Source organism: Ambystoma mexicanum, chromosome 8 (assembly GCF_040938575.1).
Source record: "Ambystoma mexicanum isolate Mex_15411 chromosome 8, UKY_AmexF1_1, whole genome shotgun sequence".
Classification (NCBI taxonomy): Eukaryota; Metazoa; Chordata; class Amphibia; order Caudata; family Ambystomatidae; genus Ambystoma; species Ambystoma mexicanum.
The window spans coordinates 1311007360-1311026068 of NC_090929.1; the positions used below are offsets into that span (position 1 = coordinate 1311007360).

General features: G+C 42.6%; 1 protein-coding gene across 15 annotated transcripts in view; it reads right to left on the reverse strand.

Annotated features, from left to right (window-relative positions):
• JAKMIP3 (Janus kinase and microtubule interacting protein 3) overlaps nt 1–18709 on the reverse strand; it is a 2072678-nt gene that overhangs the window by 610724 nt on the left and 1443245 nt on the right. For all 15 annotated transcript variants that reach the window (XM_069611426.1, XM_069611425.1, XM_069611424.1 and 12 more), the window contains one exon: nt 17523–17651. In XM_069611426.1, coding sequence (XP_069467527.1) covers nt 17523–17651 — 129 coding nt within the window. The remainder of the gene's footprint in view (nt 1–17522; nt 17652–18709) is intronic.

Sequence of the window (18709 nt, forward strand, 5' to 3'; positions counted from 1 at the left end):
GACGCGGCTTCGAAATACTTCAAAACACTTCGTAGAAGATCAGACAGGACGTACTTAAAGGCAACACGGAAGTTGCCTGTCCCTGAGATGCTCTGATTGGATATTCTCTTTTCAAACCCACCCCTGACCCCGCCCATTGGTAGCGTTAAATACGCTGTGCACTGCGCATCTGGGAAGTACCCGAAGTACGGCTGTTGGCTGGGACCGCTGGTTCAGAACGCTGCAGAGGCGCCGCTTGACGCGGCTTCGAAATACTTCGAAACACTTCGTAGAAGAGCGGACAGGACGTACTTAAAGGCAACACGGAAGTTGCCTGTCCCTGAGGTGCACGAAGTATAAACTTTAAAAGCTAAAAGCTAACTGCTATAACGTTACTGAATAATGAGGAAGAGGTGTGCCTGTTATTGATTCTCTGCCCCTCCTCTTTCAGATGCTCTGATTGGATATTCTCTTTTCAAACCCGCCCCTGACCCCACCCATTGGTAGCGTTAAATACGCTGTGCACTGCGCACCTGCGCGCGCACCTGGGAAGTACCCGAAGTACGGCTGTTGGCTGTTTGCTGCGTTGTGCGGTGTGCAGCTGAGCAGCTTTGTGTGTGCCGAATTATATAATCGTAGGCCTGTATAAAGACACAGCAACAGGGCAACTCTTAGAAAAAGGCAATACGCCCATAGGACTGGTACTGGTGGAAGAAGTAGATCTGAGTAAGGTACGTGAAGGACAATACGTGTTTATGCTTGATTGGGGGTACGGTTTTATCACCTCAGAACGTAAGATTAGTAATAAAAAGGAAGTTTGCCAGGGGTAAAAAAGACCCAGCAACGGCAACGAATATTATAAAAACGCGCCGTATGAGCATAGCGCATGCTATTGCAATAGCTCTTCCATTACCCTCCGACTCTGATGAGGACCTAATTGAATGTGCCCAAAGTGAATCCGACAGAATAATTATTGAAAATCAAGATGATGTGATCCCTGCCTCCTCTCAGTCCCTGTTCAATGAGGAGCCGAGACTGGGAGGAGAGGATGGGGTCGATATAGGATGGAATGCGGGAAATCAGTCACAACTAAGACAGAATACCGTCTCATTTATAGATACACCTCTCATATTTACCTCTGGTGAAATAACTTTACTGGGTTTATTTGAACACTTTGATTCATCCACACAATGTTCGAATGCAGCACGTAACATTGTGAATGCAGAGGAAGCTTTGAGCGAGTCTAGTCGATCTCAGATTTCAGAGAGAATGATGGGATTCATGATTACATACTAAAAGAAGTGAAGTCGCAGACCCGTATTCTAAAAGAAATCTTGCTTGCCTTGACAGCTTTCCCTGAAATGCTAGTTGAAAATATGGCAAAGTGGAAAGTAATGTCAGGAGAAGGCGCCCCTAATACTGTACCTAATACATTGAGCAATGGTGAGCAGGACTCAAGTGAGTTACATTTGATTCTTCCTAGACCTGACATGGGAGATAATGAACAGAGTGTTATTGAGGTGCATAATGCTAGGAAAAACAATAGCCTGACGGAAGATTTGCAAATTCCTGCTGCTGCCAATGAGCCTATCAGGGTGGCGGATATATTTAATGTCAGGATTTCTAAAAAAAAAAATGAAAAAAAATAGACAAAAACAGGTGCGTGCTCAAAAGGCTATGAATGCATCAGCTTTAAAGTCCTTGAGAGACATCGATACACGCAACCCTGATTTGGCATTGGGAGTGAACTCAGCTACAGGACAGTCAAAAGATGGGTTGGAAGCATGTATGGATGATGGTAAGCGGGAGAGAAAAGGGTTGAAGATAGTAATCCCCCGTTTAAATCCTGCTAATAACAAGTCTGAGGGGAATATTGCCCAGCCGGGGCTTGAGAATGGCTCAAGTACCGAACCCAGTGTGATTCTGCTTTCTGATACAGGGACTAATAACGAGCCAATGGTGACTGGCTATTCTGATGCGGTAAACAACTTATCAGATGCTATGAAAAATAAAATAGTCACTGATAGAATTGATACTAACTTGAAAAATCTAGAAATGGGCATGATTGATATTTTTTGACTTATTCAAGAATATGCGTATAAAGATACCCCTCAGAGAGCTGAAGGGGAATGATAAGCCAATTGAAATTGCAGAGAATGCTAGTAGGCTAAGGCTAATACATGACGAGCGTATGGGTGTACAAAGAGATAGATCAAAGGAAGAGAGAAGTCCTGAGAGAATTAGTAAAGGATCCTTGCCTATAGATCAGACGTGCACATATAAAGGGGTTCAAGTCATCCGAGACCCAGTGGTGAGGGTGACGGATAGCCTAGCACGAATGCCTGTACCAGAAATAATGTCAAAGAGTGAAATCACACCATCTAAAAAAGAGGACAGAGAGGAAAAAGAGCAGCCCTTGACTGTGACAAGTGTGGAGAAATAATACAGGAAATATTGTCAAATAAAGCGGGAAGATTGCCTGCTTCAGAAAATGCAATCACAGGTAACGGTATGCCGATTGACAATAGATATAATGAACCAAGTAAAGGTTCCTGGGGAAAACCTATGCACGAAGCGAGTATACAGGGGGCTGTTAGTTCTCCTCATGAAGATGCTATTAGGGAGCGCGAGGTGTACCCCCATAGAGTGCAGGATATGGCATATGAAAATTATGTGAATAGGAACAATCTGAACGGTAATCATATGATAAAGTGAGACGGCCTGAATGTTCTAGTGATCCAAGTCTGATCATATATTATGTGTTTGATGATGGCTATTATCCCATCTTAAATAGATCATATATCTTGAACTTGTTTAGAGAGATACCAGAATTAGCCCTTGTATCCTCATGTGATATTCAGCTAGTGGACTTTATTGATCCACATAGGATGGACTGTGTGCGCCTAGTGATTGCATCGCCTATGGTGCGAGCTCTTATACTCAAGGAAGCTGGGGCTCTGCAAAAGAGGGGGTTTGACACGGATGAGTATGTTGATTTTGGTGAGAATACACGAGAGAGAAACGTGGAGCAATACCCCCGAAAAAATAATAATACAAGAGAGAAACAAAGGGTGATGAATCAAGTAGGGGGTGAGCACTTAACTCTAAGTGAAATGGACGAATGGAGATCGATGGCGGTTTCACTTAGAGATACTTTGGAACAACTAAAAGGTATGGGTAAATCCCTTTAGCGATGATAGTTTTTTTAAATTGATATCTTGGAATTCTAGAGGACATACACACCTGGTACAAAACAAAAAAGTATGTATGAATTTAGAGAAATTTTACTTTGTTTTGTTACAGGAAACTTGGGCATGTGGACCACTGCTTTGGGACGGCTTTGTTGTCCTCTGCCTGTTTGGCATGAAGGGCATTAGAGGTCGCCCCAAGGGTGGTTTGGCGCTCGCGTATCGTAATGATCCAGATATATCTCTGATAAAAGAGACACATGTGCATGAGTCATGCCAAGCGGCCAATTTTAGAATCATAACTAAAGAGGGCATTACCCACCTTATGATCATTAATATCTATTGGAATGATGTGGAAAATGATGATCGCATGCTTGAAAAACTGTTGTATGATCTGAATACATTGCTAGAAGAATGGTTAGTGTCTACCACAAACGGTTTGATAATCCTAGCAGGCGATTTAAATGCGGATTGCGATCTAACAAGTAGTGAAAGAGCAGCGAGATTAAGTGGGTGTTGCAACCAAAGAAGGCGATTAGATAATAAACAAAATAGAGGAGCCTTATGGTGTAATTTTGCAAGCTCATGGGGGCTGACACGGTTGTTTAATGACAAAGCCACCTGGAAGGCGCGTGGGCTTTCCTCAATTATTGATTTTATTTTCGCAAGCGAACATCTAATTGCAAATAGGACCAATATGCATGTGGAAGATAATTCAGAAAGTGATCATGAAATGTTATCAATGATTATAAATATAAGGAAACAAAATAATCTTACCAAAGTATATTGTGCCCAAACAACTGTTAATGTCAGAGGCTCGAGAATAAAGTGGAATATGAATAAAACAGCGAAATTCAATGATATGATGATGCATGATTTTGAGAAATGTGCTCTGGAGGTAAAAAAGATCCAATACTCGGTTGACAAATTTGGCGAGTTCGTGGGTACAATGATGGCCAAGGTGGAGCAACCAAAATCCAGAATAGCGATAAAAGACAAAAATCATAGGCACTCCTTTGATCATGAGATCAAGTTGCAAAGGGCCAGGCTGAACAAAGATCTCCGTGCCATAAAAAAACAAAAGTTACTTGCCGCTGATTCTGGGGAGCAATGTAGACGGAGACGACAAGCTAATAGGAATTGGAGGTTGCATCATCAAGCCTTCTTATTACAGAAGGATTGTGAAAAAATGTTGAATGCAATGAAGGAAAGCAATTCGCGAAATTATTGGGCCATCATCAATAGTACGGAGATTACACAAACCCAATTAAACACTAATCCCATTAGTGAAAAGGTATGGTGTGAATACTTGGAGAAGTTGTATGCATGTTCTTGTAATGGTGACTTTGTGCTTGAAAAGGTGGCTTGTCATTGGTCCCTCGATGTTTCTGTGGAAAAAATACTATCCATAATAAAGAAAATGAAAGCCTCCGGTACCCTGGGACCCAACAATTTGGCCATGGTGTTGATAAAGCAAAATGAAAGGTTGTGGGCGAAAATACTCCATATGCTATTTAAAAATGTAATTGAGACGCAAACCATGCCAGTTTCCTGGAAAGTTTCATATGTAATTCTGATCTTTAAAAAAGGGGACCGACAGAGTACGACTAATTATAGACCAATATCTTTATTAAATATCGAGACAAAGATATTCTCGGCCATAATTCTAGAAAGTCTACTAAACTGGATGGAGGAAAAAGACATATTAGATGTCCGACAGATGGGTTTTCGTAAAGACTTGGGAACCGATGCTGCGGGTCTAGTAGTTACAATTATGCAAAATCAAAGATCTAAAAAGGGGAAAAGGCCCCAGATATGCTGCATCAATGGACCTCTCGGCAGCATTTGATACGGTGGATAGGCTACTTCTATGGCAGAAATTGGCAATGTTAAACATAGAGGGTGGCTTACTCTCCATGATTATTCACCTATATTCAAACACAACTCTAAAGATTGGGGACTGATGTCTAAGGAAATTCATGCAAAGAATGGCTTGAACCAAGGCTGTGCATTGGCAGCAATCTTATTCAACTTATATGTCTCTGGAGCGAATACTAGACTGGACCCTCCGGGCCTATTAGCCCCCAGGGTCGGTGAAATTGCGATCAAGTGGTTGGCCTATGCGGACGATTTCATTCTTTTTGACAAAACTAAGATTGGTCTCCAGAGGCTTATTGATGCTTTCGTTAGCTTTATAAGTGATCTGAAATTGAAAATTAATCCGCAGAAAACAGTGGTGATTAACCTAGGAGAAAGCAAAAAGAAATGTGTAAATCCTGTTTGGTTTGTTGAGGGTACTGCAGTCCGTCTACAGAAAGCATTCAAGTACTTGGGCTACTCTTTTGTTAGCAATATGTCATATAGTTTTGTGAAACAATGTTTGGAAGCAAAAACCATTGATGCAGCAAAACAAATGAGAGTTATCGAAAGCAAGTATGGTAAATTTTCCATGAGTGCCTGTAGAGATTTCTATCTTATGAAGGTGATCCCAAGGCTGTCATATGGACTCGAATTCTACCCAGAGAAAGAAGCTTTACAGTTAAAAAGTTTTGAATCAAAAATCTGGAAAAAGCTATTATTTTTTCTGCCAAAATGTATACCGATGGAGCTAATAAGATATGCGTTTGGCTTTAACTCGTTAAAATGTTGTATAGATTTCAAAAAAGCAATGCTTTATAGAAAATGTGTTCTTGCTAAGCATAACTCAATATATCAAGTCTGTAGGAATGATATGGGGACATACATGTCGAGTTTGAAAGTAGAGGTGGAAAGGACCCTGAGTAATATTGGTGTTACTTTGAATGTCCTTTTAGAAAGACCTGCTAAAATCAAAACAATGATTAAAGCCTTCGATTGGGTTGCAAATAATTCTGTAATAATAAACTCAAAATTGTATGTGCAAGTATTATCGGTTTGGAAATGGTTCCCCGTACCTGAGCAATATCTAGTAAAATGTCCTTCACGGAACTTGCGACATAGTATTATGAGATTCAGAATGAATGTGATGAATACCAATGAAAATTGTGCATTAAGAAAATTGATTCCACAGAATATGAAAGTATGTAGATTCTGCATGTTCAAAGAACTTCCAGAATCTCTGTCACACTTGCTGTTAGGTTGTACCATGCTAAAGAATGAAAGACTTGCTTACTTTGCGGAATTTGTAATTGACACCTCGTGTGTATTTAGAGAGCAAATTTGGTTTGAAATGCTACATGGTCGTAATATCATATTAAAAATAAGGGTGATAGCGTTCTTGGCAAATGTATGCAAAGTTACATAGAAGGATTGAAGTCTGGCATGTGTGGACATACGGATATATTCTCGGGAAACATGATCAGGTGTAAGCAGTTAGATGGAAAAGCGAATTATGTACAGTTGAGGTTATCAACTCTGGATGAGGAAAAATCAAATAACCTTATTTACCATAACTACTTTTAGTCGAAAGAAAAGAATTGAAGACTTGCATGTGAGTCTTTTTATGAAAGTAAAATTCTATGCAGTTGTTGTGAGAAAAAATGCTTACAATATGTGTAAAATGATGTTTTAAGATTGTTGTGTTAAATGATAAAATGTATTTTTGTACAATTTTATGTTTTGATAATGAAAATGTGTAAAGGTTTTTTTAAACCAATATACAATAAATAAAAAAATAAAATAAAATTGTAAGGAAGGTTGTCTTTTCCTTTTAAATGAGGTTTGACCGATAAACAATCTTTTCAGTGCAAAGCATTCCAATTTTCCTTCAAGTCCCAAGTTTCCAGTTTTAGGAGGCGATATGTGCATTGGACATTTGCAAAGTTAGGAGACAATGGCATTTCCTGTGGAGGAGAGGTATTGTAAAGCCTATATACTCTTGATGTACTGGCCATTTGCATCGCAGTTTTCTGGCAGATATGACCTGGAGCCAAAATCCTCAGGTTCCTCGCTCGGATGGTCCCCAGTCTCTCGAGTTATTCCAGCATCAAAATTTATATTTGCTCACAGATGAGCTGGCCTACTCTATCACATTTGTCTACATCAAAATGAACTGCTCTAAAGTTGAACAGTGTAATGTCAATATTACTTCTATGTTCTTTATATATGACCCCAGGACCAACGTCAATGAAATTCTTCAGAGCCTACCTAGAGCAGAGTGTATTCACGCTAAAGTAGCAGGTGTGTATGGTGGTTGGCAGATTTGTTTAAATGGGGAGGCTACATCTCCAGTAAAAGGTAGTTCTCTGCACTGTAAATATTAACTGCAGAAGCTATAAATGGACCTCTCGTAGGGGAAATGCCCTTGTCAACATTTTGACAAATGTTAGTGTTAATGGCATCAAGGTGGTCATCTTGGCAGTGGTTTCTCATCTTCTGTTCGGATGGATTTGTATCATGAATGCTTGCATCCTACGTCTATCACCATATTTCAATTTCTTAAAAACGATGGAGTTTGCCAACTAAATATAGTTCAAAGTTTAATAATTAAATTTAATAGGATCTATCAGTTAGTACAGAACTTCTCCCTTCATCTGCCACAGTAGCTTTCAGTGCGTTCTGTTGCTCAATGTCTTAACAGACTATGGGGCTCACTATAAATCCGGCGGTAGCCGTGCCGGTAAAACCGGCAGAATGCCGCCAGACCCGTAGTGAATTACCAGTGCTGGACTTGCTGGAACTACCGGGGCATTACAGCCCCGGTGGTCTGGTAAATCTGGCGCCAGCAATTCTGTAAATCCACATTCCCGTGGAGTCCCAAAGAAAAACACATAAACACCATGTCGTAATGGTGCTGGTGTTTCCGTGCATCTCTGTGGGCGGGTGCTGTTCCACCCACAAGGTAAGAGCTGGTGGGCGGGACGGCACCTTCCTGCAGAACTCGTAGTTTGCCGGTCCGGAATATGATGCCGGTACAGCAACGTTAATTCCGGACCGGCAAACTTGTAATGAGGACCTATAACTTCATGCTCGAGAATGCACTGTTACTCCAAACTGACAATTTCCCAATGTCTCCAGGGTCCTTAACTTCAAGTCCCAAATCCCAAGTCCTTAACTTCAGATCAACACGCAAAGGTTCTATGCACACTCTGTTTCTCCATGGGTCTCAGTGTCTTTGATGTCAAGTCCTAGGAGGCAGCAATGATCTTTATACATTGGTGCCCCTAGAATTGGGGATTTGGGGTGTGCAAGTTCCAGTGTATATTGGTACCCATGACTCTCAGTTTCTCAAAGCTCTTCCCAATCAGTTCCACCCATAAGTGTCTATTCAGACTTTCTTGCTTCAATAATCTCACTAGCGTTTGCTTTGGTGCCTCCCCTCTTGAACTGCTCTATAATCTGAGTTCAAGTCACCCATGCCCCATCCTTTCCAGTTCCTCTCCCGCACGCAGACCATCCTGTGAGGATGGTCTCCAGCAGCTCTTTGTGGGTACTTTATGTGGTGTTTCACCTTGGTCTCCTGCCCTTGACCATGATGCCTGTGAGATGATTTTTTTTAACTTTCTACAGTGGCTCCTTGCCCCATCATTGGTACTGCAAACAGAGTCTCTTTCTAACATCCACCAGCACCCTTTCACAGGGCCAGACTGCTCACGCTCTGCACACGTTTATTTGTATTCTGTACCATACAGCTCATTCATGAATTCCTCCTGCCTCTGCATCACTCTTGCCTCTCCTTTCACTTTCAGTGCTACCTCTCCTCTTCTTCAAGACTTCTCAGTCCTTCTAGTCTATGGAATCAAACACGATGTTGCATGCTGGTGGACAGTGGAAAAAAGAGTTACAGGGTTGGTTTCAATGTTTTGAGGCCACTTCACCTTAGTAGAGTGCAGAAACCGCCTTGGATCCTGTCTTCCTCCTACCAGGGGAGTGTAGCACTTTCGCTAACTCTGTGTGGGGGTGTTCTTGAAAGGATCCCTTGAAAGCATTTTTTGATCCTGAATCCAAAAGGAAACATTGAATGATTGGCTTACGTGCTGCTGGACTGTTACCAACTGTTAAGTTCCATGAGCATTGTAAAGACCGGAGGGGGGGTCTGTACTTCTGCTCTCTATATGGTAGAGGAGAGACACAGAGACCCCTGCCAAGATTCTCTAGTATTGGTAGTTGTGGTTCGAGCAATCAAGGCCTAGCTTCTCGGGAGGTGATGCGAGCTGGTTCTTAAGTACAGTGTAGTCCCCGAGCACCCACGAAGGAATGTCCACACACTGTCTTGGTTAAAACACAGTCTTTATATAATTAATATTCAAAGGTATGTACACGATCACAATAACTTCACTTTGTACTCCGAAAATCCACAATGGTAAATATGTACAATTCTAAAGTGGTACCACTAACGTTATTAGATCTTATTAAAGTGCATACGGTCAGAATGACACACACATCAAAATAAAGAGTAAACCAGCAGTAGAGAGAGGAAGGAAAGCAAGATGGTTGAGCAATTGGCAGAGTACTGGTAACTACTGTTAAACACAGTTCTGTGTGGAGATCCCCCCACCTGGGCAACCTGTAGAAGAAAGATACAAGCCCAGTCCATATATTGTTCCCACTAGACTTTTCAATAGTTCTGCAACCCCAAAGTACCTTGGCCTTGTAGCGTTCCTCGTCGGGGAAATTGACAACCCTTCTTGAGTGCCCTCCCTTTAAGGCAGGAGTCACGGGTCATCAAACGTCCGACGGAGAACAGGTCGAGCTACGACGGTGAAGTGGCTGCGTCATTCCTAGCGGTGCTCATTGACGGGGAAGCGTAAATGTCCTGCAAGGAAGAGGTGTGCGGGGCACCTCGATGTCAATAGTTCTGGACCGCAAAGAGTTGAAGAACTGTGGCCCAGCAAGGGCATCGAATCGTCAGTGTCTCTGTGGTCTTTGGGTGGCGGGAAACCCACCGGTGGATGCTCCTCGGCACGTCGACGGTCAGGCCTTCTCCGGCAGGATACAGCGGTGACGATGCGGACGAGAGCGTCCTTGGATCAATTAAGTTCTTAGGTAACGGGAGCACGGCGGCTCAGGTCGGCGATGGCAGTTGACGACAGTGGTGGACAACAGTCCAGGCGCTTCTCCTTGGAGTTCCGCAGCAATCCCCGTATCGGGTCGGCAACCTGTCGAAGGTCTGTCTACCAGGGAGCGTAGGCAAAGATCAGCTGTGCACGATGGTCCCTCGTAGCTCGGGAAGAGGGCGCCTTACCAGGTCCTCTCTAGGTCAGTTCTAGAGGCACACAAGCTTTCAGATTGCGAAGGAGAGCAACATCAATTCTTCTCGTCCAGCAGGGCTCAAGGTTAAGCTTAAGTTACTCCAGTTACTCGTCATAGTGGACTTCGGCTTCCGAACATGATTCCGAGCAATGAGAGGTCCCCAGACATACTGTTGATCTCCCATTCATTCCGCTGTGTCATACTCAAGCATCCAATCACGACTAGGGGCATTCAGGCAGGCAGGCAGCCAATCAGGCACACGAGGTATTCAGGCCATTCACTTCTCTCCAGACACTCACAACAAGTTATGTGTATTGGGACAAGTACCAAGCCATTCAACAGTCCAAGCTGCATTCATACCAGTTTCGGGCAGGGCTGTCTCAACCATTGTGTCAAACACCAGATACTAGACAGTCACAATACAGAATGCGTATTCGTCACACACTCCATTCACCCAGGTCCCAACCACAGGCGTACCCACAACATACGGTCGTTGAGAAGGCTCCAGCCAGTCTGGTCGGCACTTCCCCACACTACCATATACGAAACTTCCACCCCACAGCCAGTCAGGGGGAAGGGACAGAGGCAGTGCTTCCCGGGACTTCGGGAAGATCAAGGTAACAGGTGATGGAGGGCAAGAGGCCATGGGGGCCATTTTGTCTCCATCGGGAATCTACCGATTCCAATGACAGGGCCTGGGCATCCCAAAATGGAGGACACTCAGGGCACCGGTCATTACAGCACGAAGCTGCCACCAACCAGTACCCTGCTCTGTGGGTCACACACAGGTGCCCAAAAACATACACTTGGGGCACAGAGTTTTACCCCTACCCATGGGTGCCATAAGGGTATCCCATGGGTCTGTTCACCAAAACCAAAAGAGAGAGAGCTGCACCGCCAGGAGACCCACATGAACACATGAAAACACGACAGAACACACGATAAAAAGCAGTAAAGGACAAGGATACGGTGGCTCTGTCCCTCCGATGCATTTCCAGCATCACATGTATCCTCTGCTCTACCTCCTTCTGAACAGTATTGGAGCTAAGTGGTACATGTACCAATAAGAAACCTAAAGAGTGTAAAATCTTGCAAGCTCTGGAAAGAGAAAGAACCTCACATTGCCTATTAGAGACCCCAAAAAGTAGTTTTTTTAATGGTTTGAGCCTCTGCTGTTTGTGGACATTTACGATATGGGTGCTTCTTAAAGACTAATTATGATATGTTTCCCTTCTTTTCCTTAGTGAATTAATGAAGTGGTATGTATGCATCAATAAATGAATGAAAACATGCCCAAAGGCCTCAGTGCGCACTGAAGAAGTGATCATAGAGGGAAAAAAAGTCAAACCAGAGTTTCAAAGCAGAGAACTACAACGCCTTAATCCTTGGAGTTGAAGAGAAAAGTGTTGATGGCTTTCTTGAAGTGGCACAGACCATAAATGTTTCTAAGATCAAGTAGAATTGGGTTCCAGAAGAGCGGGTAACAAACATCCAAGCTAGTACTGCCAAAGTTCTGTAGTTTATAACGCGGTTGAGAAATCTTTTAGCATGAAGGGCCGGAGTAACAGAAGCCTTCTGAATTCTTTTTGCCAAATACCCAGGAGCTTGATTAGACAGGCATTTGTATGTCAGAGATAACATTTTGTGGGTAATCTTGTGTTTAACAGAAGCCAGTGCAAAGATCTGCAAGCCTGGGATATATGTTCAGGTCTAGCAATACCACAAACAGCTCTAACTGCGTTGTTTTAAACAACCTGCAGTGTTTTGATGTTGTTTTTGGAGGTACCAGCAGATAGGCTCTTCCAATAGTCAATTTTAGAACTGACAGGAGCTGTAGCTAGTGTGACAACATTAGTATCAGACAAGTATGGTTTAATCTGTCTTATGAGTTTAGTGGTGTATGCGCAAGTAGCCTTTATGTGAGAAGCATGCTTTTTCACATTGAGGTTGGCATCAAGAACGATGCCCAAAGTTTTCACCCACAGGCTTGTTTTAATGCTACAGTCCGAGATTATAAATTGGTCGCATTGAGCCTTATGTTCAGCTAGGCATTTGCTAGTGCCCACCAACATGAGCTCTGTTTTGTTGCCATTTATGGCAAGGGAATTCACATACATCCACTATTGTATAATATTGTTTGTCTGATTAACAACACAACACTCCCTTTCAGTTCAACACAATCACCCATCAGTTCTAGGACCACCTGGGTGTCATCGGCATATTTTGTGTATATTTGTATTTGTTTATTATTTATATCGCGCACCGAACCCTGAGGTAACTGGGCACTTGAAAGACTTAGGAGTTACATACAAGTTGAGCAGAATCCATTTACAATATACATTATACATTGACATGCAAGTATGGATGCAGAGAGAGGACCCTGGTTACAGATGGGTCAGTGAGCAAGAAGCAATCGTAAGCAACTTAGATAAACAGATGTCAAGTATACAATGGTTAAGCAGGAGGTGGTATGAACATCTTAAAGTGGGGGTTTGTTACTCAACCAGTCTTTCATTTTAGCTTTAAAAGTGAGGAAGGAGGGTTCTTGTCTGAGGGGAATGGGCATGGAGTTCCAATGTTTGGCTGCTTGGACTGGGAAGCTGGTTCCTCCAGCAGTTTTTAGGCTGAAGCTTGGTATCACAAGGTTGTGAGAGTGGACTGGTCTGGTGGTATGTGTGGGTTGGTGTATGCAGATTTTGTCAGACAGATATTTAGGGGTGAGTTCGAGAGGCATCTGTGTGTGATGGCAAGGTACGTAGTGTGATTCTGTCATGGATGGGCAGCCAGTTGGCATTGTGTCTAATAGTGGAGATGCAGCTGGATCTGGGTAGTCTGAGTGCTGCTCTCAGTGAATTGTTCTGGAGCACCTGGAGCCTGTTGAGGTTGTATTCAGAGGAACCTAGGAATAGTGTATTGCAGTAGTCTAGTTTAGACAGTGCCAGTGCTCTGGCTAGTGTTAAGCAACTTCTTGTGGATAGGTATGATTGGCAGCTGTAAATTAGTTTATTGGTATATGCTGTGGAGGTCGCCACAATACTGACTTGTTTTTAAGGGACAGTGTTGAGTCAAGGTAGACTCCCAATGTTTTTATCTCTTTAGATACAGTGATCACCTTACCGTCAATGTTGAAGGATGAGTAATTGGGGTCAAGATTGTTCAGTCGTGCCTGGGTGCCCACGGTCATTAGCTCAGTCTTATCGTCATTGAGACATAAGCTGTTGGTGGCCATCCATGCTTGGATTTCCAGATAAATATCATTCAGTAGTTTTGAATCTTGGTCGTAGCATCCAGTGAGGGGGATGAGGACTTGAGTGTCATCCGCATAGTTGGTGTAGATGACATCCAATTTTTCCAAACGATCGAATAGTAACTTTGTAAATATATTGTATAATGTGGGTGACACACACAAGCCTTGAGGGACTCCACAGAATGTTTGCGTTGGATCTGCTAAGGCTGAGGTTGAGAGGACTCTAGTGGTCCGATTGGAGAGAAAGGAGTTAACCCAATCCAAAGCATTAATGGAGAATGCTGCAGCTGTGGTGAGGTGCTTAGTTAGAATTTGGTGGTCGATGATGTCGAAGCCAGCAGATAAATTGATGAGTAAGAGTATTGCTAGCTTGCCTTTGTCCTTTGCCTCATCCATTTTAATATTAAGGTCAAGGAGTGCAGTCTCAGTACCGTGTCTGGGCCTGAAGCCTGATTGTCTAAGGCCTAGACGTTCGTTATCTTCTAGGTGCTTCTGAATTTGCAAGTAGGCCACCCGATCCAGGATTTTCAGAAGGAAAGGGACAGTCGTGATGGGCCTGAAGTTGGTAGGGATATTAGGATTAAGGTTGGATTTTTTTAAAAGGGGCATAACCCATGCTTGCTTGAGATTGTTTGGTACCTGGTTAGATGAGAAGGACGCATTTATCAGGGTGGTGATAAATGGGGCCAGGTTTTTTGCTCCAATCTTGATGATGGAATCTGGGCAGAAGTCCCCCTGGCAGTGAGAGGGTTTAAGGCTTTTTATGATGTCTTCTACTTCCTTAGGAGTTACATGGGAGAAAGAGAAGGGAGTGCAGGCTGGAGTACATTTTGATGAATCCGGTGCAGAGTGGGATCCTTTTTGGAGGCTCGCCTTTATGGCTTTAATCTTGTTTTGTAGGAGGGTGATTTTGTCAGCAAGGGCTAGCTGGATTTTAGTGCATCATTCTGCATCTTTAATGCAGTCCTGAGAGGGAGGTGCTGGGGCTTCAAGCTCTTTTAGGATGCTGAAAAGCTCCTTGGTATTTGATTTGGCATTGTGGATTCTGAAGTTATAGGCTTCTTTTTTTGCAGATAGGCTAGCTGCTTTATAGATGGTAGAGGCTGACGTGAATGCACTTTTGTTGGCGTTGGTGGGAGAATGCCGCCAAGTGGATTCCGCTGATCTTTTGGTGTTTCTGAGGATTTTTAGTTCTGGGATGTACCATTTATTGAGGTGTGCGATGGGTTTTGCTTTTCTTAGTTTGAGTGGGGCTGCAATATCCAGGGCTGATTTAAGTGTGTTGTTATAAAGTTCTACCAGTTTGATTGTGTCAAGGTTGATGAACTTGGACTCGTCTAGGATGTTGTTGATGAGAGGCTGGAGGTTTTCAATGGTAATGCTACGACAGTTTCTCGATAGGGTGGGGTGTGGCTTTGGAAGGGGTGGATCCTGGAATGGAGAATAGGATGAGGTGATGATCCAACCAGGCTACTGGGTTATTTTGGAGAATGGTAATGGAACAGTTGAGCTCTGACACCCAGTCCAACGTTCGCCCTTTAGAATGTGTTGGTGTTGTTATTCTGTGTTTGAAGCTATGATTTGTGATGGCGTTATCCAAAGCTAGGGCATGCCGGTCGTTGGGGTCCTGAAGGCCAAGGTTGAGGTCTCCTAGGAGGATGGTTTGGGATCCGATTTTGGTATTGGTGGAGAGGAGATTTGTGATATCTTCCTCAAAGGAATAAGCAGGTCCTGGGGGCCAGTAGAGGTGAATGTGAATCGTTTGAGTGGCTGAGAGTGCAAGTTTCAATGAGAGGAGCTCTGCAGAGGGGAAACTGGTAGGGGGTATTGCTCTGAGGGCCAGGTGAGTTTTGGTGATGAAGGCGACCCCTGAATTTCTATCGGCCCTAATGATGGTCTAGCCATTTGGGAGGGCTAGGGAGAGTGCTGGGCCTGCTGCATGGTGAAGCCATGATCATCCAGGAGGTCGAAGAGAGAGCAGGTGTAAACATTTGAAAGGGTAGGCGAGAGGCTAGCTACCTGTGGAACTCCACAAAGAAGTGTCTCTGGTGGGGACTTAAATTCTCCCACAGACACTTTTGCTAAACTAGGTCCAAAGAGGGAAGCCATCCAAGAGAGAGCAGGTTCCGAACAGTCTGTGATCAACAAGATCAAAAGCCACTGAGAGATCAAGCAGCATAAGTAGGGCTATCCGTCCCGAATCCACAATATGGGTTAGATTAGATCTGAGGGCCAACATGGCAGTTTCAGTACCATGTTTGGTACAAAATCCTGACTGCATGGTCCCAGGATGTTAGATTACTCAACATAGTTCTGAAACTGCAAATATGGTGCCTTCTCTAAGATCTTCAACAAGAAAGCTACTTTGGTAATGGGGCAAAAATTATTCTCAATACTCAGATCTAATGTTTCTTTTTATTCAGATTGGGGTGATCCACACATTTTTGAGACAGGATTTCACCACTGATGACAAGAAGGAAAGATTAACAATCTTAGTGATGAAGGGAGCCAGACAAGGAATGGCGTCTTTTATACTGCAGCCTGGACATACATCACCCGGACAACAAGGCGGTTTGTTTTTCTCAGTTCAAGGATAGTATCAGTAAACAAAGCTTTACTTACAGTTTCAGGTTTACTCCATTTTGTCAAAACTGGAACTAAGGCATCAATAACTCAAGTCATGATGTCCAGAAATGTATTGGTGAGGGAACAAACCTTATCCGAGTAAATACAAAGATCAATCAAAGAGTGAATGTTATTACTGAAGGTTTCAGAGGAGGTATTATAAATATTTCTAACTTCAGTAGAAATTCTCTGAGTGGTATTAATTTTGGCTGTCTTATCAGGAGGTACAAGCCAAAAGGAGATCATGAAGTGATCAGACAAGGGGCAAGCCACAATATCGGGTAAACTGATGTTTGACTAAATGTGTTAAAGGTATCTTTGAGGATAATGGCGGTATCCCCTGCCCTCCCATGTTGGCAGTCAGTCCTAGAAGATCTAAAACATGAAGGTACAGCCAATGAAACAGCATAATTGGTAGTATCGGAAAGCCAAGTTTATGTAAGGCAGATGATGTCAAGATTTTGGTTCACAATAAGATCGACTATTTCTGTGCCATGTTTAACAAGAGATTGCATAGTAAGCAGAGCAATATTCAAAGAGCATTGCATAGAGAGCATACTGTTGATCTCCACTGCAAGTTTCTCTACTATCGGTATAATCTCTATAGGGTTAGTGCTAATATTTTCCACAACAGAGAGACTAATTAATACAGGGCTCGCCCTAGTATTGGGTGATTGTACCACAGGGTACATATCTATGGGTGTAGTAATGAGGCGTTTTAAGTCTCCATATACTTGGAGTGCCTCAGGAGTGTACTAACATCAGGTGTATTCTTGCCAATTTGTCTTTGTGCAAGTTCAATGGCTTCCAACGGATGCATGTATTCTATGTCGATGACATTTGGAGCTTTTTGTTGTGGTTATTTTTACAGAATCTTTATCCAGATTCCTCTCATTGTGTTCCTAACTCTTTAATCATTATTAGTTTATCCAAGGTACTGAAGGAAGAGCAAAGGGTAGTGAAAGTGTCTCCGGGGAAAGTTGCTGGTTCAGGGTTTATGTCTGGTAAAGGGCATTAAGTGTCTATCTTCTATCTCCCTGCTAACTGCCACCTGACATTTTGCAAAACGGGTCAGTGGCCCTGATATTATTTATTTGAGACAGAAGAGTGATCTGACCACTAATATTAAAGGCACGAGAAACCAATTTCTGCTTTGTCAAAAATGTATGAGTTTCATGTTTAAAAACTAAATGAATCAAATGTTGTTACTTAAAGCAAGATGCACTTCCTGCCCATTTTAAAACAGTTTTGCACAACATGCTAGGCTTAAACATATCAACACTGCTATTTAAGGAAATATAAGAAATGTAGACCTTAACTTCTCGCTCAGCATCCAGGGTTCCACCGACTTGCTCTTGGAGCAGAGCGTATGCACGCTGAAGAGCTTGATATTCCATTGTCAACTGACGAAATCTCAACTCAGTCTCCTCTTTGGCCATCCCCTGTAATGTTTCAATTCAAATACATTTTACTGAGTTAGACTGTATCAAAACCTAAGTCAAACGTTATACCTTCCCAAAACCAAGAATAGTTCCATAAAAAAACAGAAACCTAACGACAATAGCATTGACAGCCAAATAAGTCACTGTTTTCAGCTCATCTGGGTTAATGATTCCAGGAAATGCTTTCCTAATTATCTTTTAGGAAATTGTGTTGGTAATCAAATGTATTCTGTAGATGTCTTTGAACCTTTGAACATGCTTTCAAGACTAGGCAAAACATGGCAGAACGTCAATTTTGATGTGTTTTGCACTTGTTTTGATGAAGTATCTATATGTTTATGTATCAAATTCATAGTGTCAATGAGGTCAGTTTAAATACACTGTCGGGATTTGTTGTTGGTTGTAGTGCAGCTGAGCAGCCTGCAAGAAATGCATTGGTGTGTTTGAGTCTTCACTTATTTCTTTCTATACCTGCATCCTAGATCCTAAGCTACAATGACTGTGACGTCACGTTTGTCTCTTCCAGAATTGTAAATCAATTTGGAAAAATTGCAAAAAAATAGAAATTTGGGAGGGGGTTAATTTGGTTTCTGTCATTTCAAACAGTAACATATACTATTTTACAAAACAATCACCCTGCACCAGAAAGCAATAGGTATAGAAACTAGCATACCATCACTAAAGGGATGGTCTACTGCAGCTTAGTCCCACCAAAGGAGGTCTGTAAAAACTAGTAGCCACTCCCAATGAAGAGTATAACGTGTTACTGAGGAGGGTTGATTCAGTAGCCAAATTCAAAACAGTGGAGGCAAAGTGTCAAGGCAAATATCCCAGAATTGCGATCGGATGATACTGTAATGACTTATAGAACATGACACGTGGGGACTACAGATAACACTGTCCAACAACAGCTGGCAGATGTCAACTGTCTGTGTATAATCTAGAAATTAATGCAAATGAGCTATGTATGAACATCTTCAGAATGTATTTACTTACAATGAAAGCAATAGTATCAATTGGTAAGGTCGCCCAAGAACACGATTCATAATATTAATGAC